This window comes from Monopterus albus, unplaced genomic scaffold (genome assembly GCF_001952655.1).
Source record: "Monopterus albus unplaced genomic scaffold, M_albus_1.0 scaffold133.1, whole genome shotgun sequence".
Taxonomy (NCBI): domain Eukaryota; kingdom Metazoa; phylum Chordata; class Actinopteri; order Synbranchiformes; family Synbranchidae; genus Monopterus; species Monopterus albus.
In genome coordinates this window covers 1-3505 of record NW_018128013.1, presented here as the reverse complement: position 1 = coordinate 3505, position 3505 = coordinate 1, and the positions used below count along the sequence as shown (strand labels likewise).

The 3505-nt window shown below is 40.3% G+C and overlaps 1 protein-coding gene across 1 annotated transcript in view; it reads right to left on the bottom strand.

Annotated features, from left to right (window-relative positions):
- dars2 (aspartyl-tRNA synthetase 2, mitochondrial) overlaps positions 1 to 3469 on the bottom strand; it is a 15407-nt gene extending 11938 nt beyond the window's left edge. Inside the window, exons 1-7 of the mRNA XM_020613360.1 lie at positions 2964 to 3469; positions 2569 to 2668; positions 1864 to 1930; positions 1555 to 1656; positions 1033 to 1128; positions 801 to 924; positions 659 to 705 (exon numbers count right to left, since the gene is read on the bottom strand). Coding sequence (XP_020469016.1) covers positions 659 to 705; positions 801 to 924; positions 1033 to 1128; positions 1555 to 1656; positions 1864 to 1930; positions 2569 to 2668; positions 2964 to 3261 — 834 coding nt within the window. The 5' untranslated portion in view covers positions 3262 to 3469. The remainder of the gene's footprint in view (positions 1 to 658; positions 706 to 800; positions 925 to 1032; positions 1129 to 1554; positions 1657 to 1863; positions 1931 to 2568; positions 2669 to 2963) is intronic.
- Between the last annotated feature and the right edge of the window lie 36 nt (positions 3470 to 3505).

Sequence of the window (3505 nt, the reverse complement as noted above, 5' to 3'; positions counted from 1 at the left end):
AAAAAATTACCTAAGGGCATTCCTGACATATCACAGTCACAAGAATTGTATGGACAGACAGATGGACAACCCAAAAACATAATGTCTCCGACTAGGGCTATCACTGGCATGGAGGCATAAAAACACAAAAATGTCAGAACAAAATCAGCAAACAACCTGGATGCTCATGATGTGGTATTCAAGCTGTAAAGAAATTATGGAAAAAATCCAGCGAGGTCAAGGACAAAAACAGGAGTGAAAGACCAAAACAGGTTTCAAAATCTGATGAGACATTTCTCAGTGTTTCTTATGTGGAAGACCAGCTGAGATATGCAGAACTCACATATACTGGAGTGAAGATCAGTGGAAAAGCGTTTTGTTTTTTTAGTACTGTGTATATATTTCCTGTATTTTCTGGTTGTATCTTAATAAAAAGACTGAGAAATAAATATAAACTATCAGAACAACCAGCTAAAACAGCTAAACTAATGGTGGCCTGGTCAACATCTGACAGACTAGATTATTTAGGTTTTAAAGAAATAATACAATAGGCAGGAAGGATGATTTTTAAATTGATGTCAAAGCCTTAAAGCTAAATTCTTCCATTTTCTTTGTTTCTATTGCAAAATTTAAGTGTGACTTGGATTCCGCAGTATGTTACAGAACAGGTTCTTCTTACCCCTGGTGTTCTTTTGAACAAAGTTGGAGTTTCCACATCAACAAAACCTTCAAATCAGAAAAAACAAATACTACTAAAATTAGGGCATGCTCCAGTCAGCCATTACAAAGGAACAAGAGAAAAAGAATCTCACTCTCCATACCGTGTATATTACAGAGGTATTCTCTCATCTTCATCACCAGTTGAGATCTCAGCCGCAGGTTCTTCTGCATCTCACAGGACCTCAGGTCCAGGTAGCGGTACTGCATCCTCAGAGACTCCGATTTCTATCAAACACAGAAGAAAGAAAAACACACTTGACCAAGATTATTAATAAAATAAATCATATTACTTGGAGCATCTGCAAGAGAGTGCATGTAACATTAGCCTCTTACTTTGACAAAGTCTTTAATCTCAAAAGGCAACTTGTGGCAGACATTGAAAACATCCACATTCTCAGCAAGGACTTCGATTTCTCCTGTAGGCATCCCCTGTTTGTGGGGACATAACAGAATGACAAGAAAGAGCGCTCTAAACGATACTGCTCTGCTAACTACCAAAGGTTAGAGGATGGGTCTCAGAATACTACGAACATGTTTATGATCACTTCTCAGAGTCAAAACTGAGTCCAGTGTGACTTAAATTCCCCAAACGTATCACGAGGTCCAGTGTCCATGGCAGATTAAAGGCCATCAATGCATTTACAAATCATAGGAAAAATATGTTCCATGATTATCTTCCAAATAGACATAGTGCATTATACTGTACCAAAATTCTGATACTAGACAGTCACATTCCCTGTAGTTTCCATACAAAAGCTCCTCTGTGACTTAGCAAAGCTGAATGTCCTCATATGAATAAGTGCATCTCCTTCAGACAGCCAGTCAGTCTAATGTTATACACAAACATACACACACCTTGTTCTCCTGTCCTGCTGGTCGTTGTCGGACTGTTCCTGTAACCTTGATAACAGACTCAACTGTGAGATCACACAGTACTGCTTTCAAATGACTTGCAGACTGCAAAAAAGAAAAAAAAAAGCTGTGATTTATAGAATTCCTTTATTTTAGTTTTACTGGTTTTACTTTATTAAATTCCCCCTTTTCTGTGTTGAAAAGTTACATTTACATTATAATCAAAAGCACTGCATATTATTATTGATGTCTTTATTATTAACCATCATTAATAATAACTGTATTCTGACATTTCATTATTTTCATCCTTACTTCTTCCTGAGGAAATAAAATTTGTGTCAATCCGCTGAAATCTCGCAGGATGACAAAGAGGTCATGTCTGTTGGAGGCAGAAACACACAGTTTACACAAGTTTGTATGAGGCCCCATGGGAATCCAACAGTCCACTCTGCTTGAGCCACGCTCCTGTGTAAACGGCAACTAAACATCCTCATCGCGCTGACTGGTGATCCTCTGACCACGAGGTCGACATTTGTGGTACTGAATTAAATTTCTTGACAACTACTGGATAAGGACTTTGCATGTTTTGTGTATACCCTCTGATGGCTTTTCTAACCAACCATGAACGACATCACAGATATTCATCAGAATGAATTACAGTAACTATGGCAATAGGTCTCATTTTTTTATCTAATGCCATCACCAGGTCAAAATTATAATTTGTCCAATACATTCCCATCAGCCTCTGCTGTGCTTTGTGTTTAGAGCTGACTTGAATAGGTTAGTATGCTTGCATAGTAGTGTCATTGTAAACATTAGCATGGTGATGTCAGCATTTAGCTCAGAGTACCACTGTACCTATTGTCAAAACAAAGCTGTAAACACTTTGTCTTGCTACACTGTTAACTCCCACTAGAACTGGTTAAATGCAATGTCTAACACAGCTTCAAATACATATTTTGATATTTCATGTGTAATTGTTAGCACCATTGTAAGAGAGCAGTAACAAAGTAATACCTGAGGTACTGGACCCAGCCACACAGAGTGACTCTTTCTCCCACATGGTCTGGTCTCAGCTCTCCACAGGTGTGACTCCTGAAGGACAGACTGCTGGGACCTGATGGCAAAACATTTCAGAAACCCAGGAAATGTTGGCTGCATGCAAGTGGACTATAACATACAGTAAACAGAAACAAAAAGCACCCGGACAAATAAACACGAAGACTATGAGACAGCAGGAAAAAACGGCGTAACAAAATGTAAGTTATCAAGTAAATGTATCCTTCACACAACTATTCTGCTGTAGTCAATAAAGCCAAACAGAACATTGTGTCAAACCTACTTACTGCAAATGAAATCCCATACCTACACAAAAACACATATTTTAGTCAGTGATGTCCAAAGTAGGCTACCTGTGCAAGGAGGCGCAGCCTTCCAGGGTGTGTGTGAGCAACTCAGGTAACGGGACCGTAAGCGTCCTGGACTGGAGCTCCAACACGAAACGGTGTTAGCTCTGACTTCACTGAACACTCTCCGCAGAAGGAATCTGCACGATGTTGCCATTTCTAACAAACACAAAGTATGAGCCCTGGTTGCTGTACTGCTGTCAAAGTCATCGAGGTGCCCCGTGACACTGTCACACACGTAAGCTCTTCTCCCAGCGAGAGACACTGCTACAGGGTTTCTTAAAATAATGGCACCACCAGTCATAAGCGGGATAACACCATGCACACCAGGACAGGACGGTTGGCTGGTATAAGAACCCTCCGCTATCACTTCATCTGCTCCCGTTTCCGCAACTTACTGTAGTTGAGTCTGAGCGACATTCGCGAGTTTCTGCTCCTATAGATGGGCTCATGTCTAGCACAACACATTAGGCTAATGCTCATCCATTCATCTAGGAGTCGGTGACACGTGATCGGATGTGACGCCATGTTATTCAGACCAAAGTAGT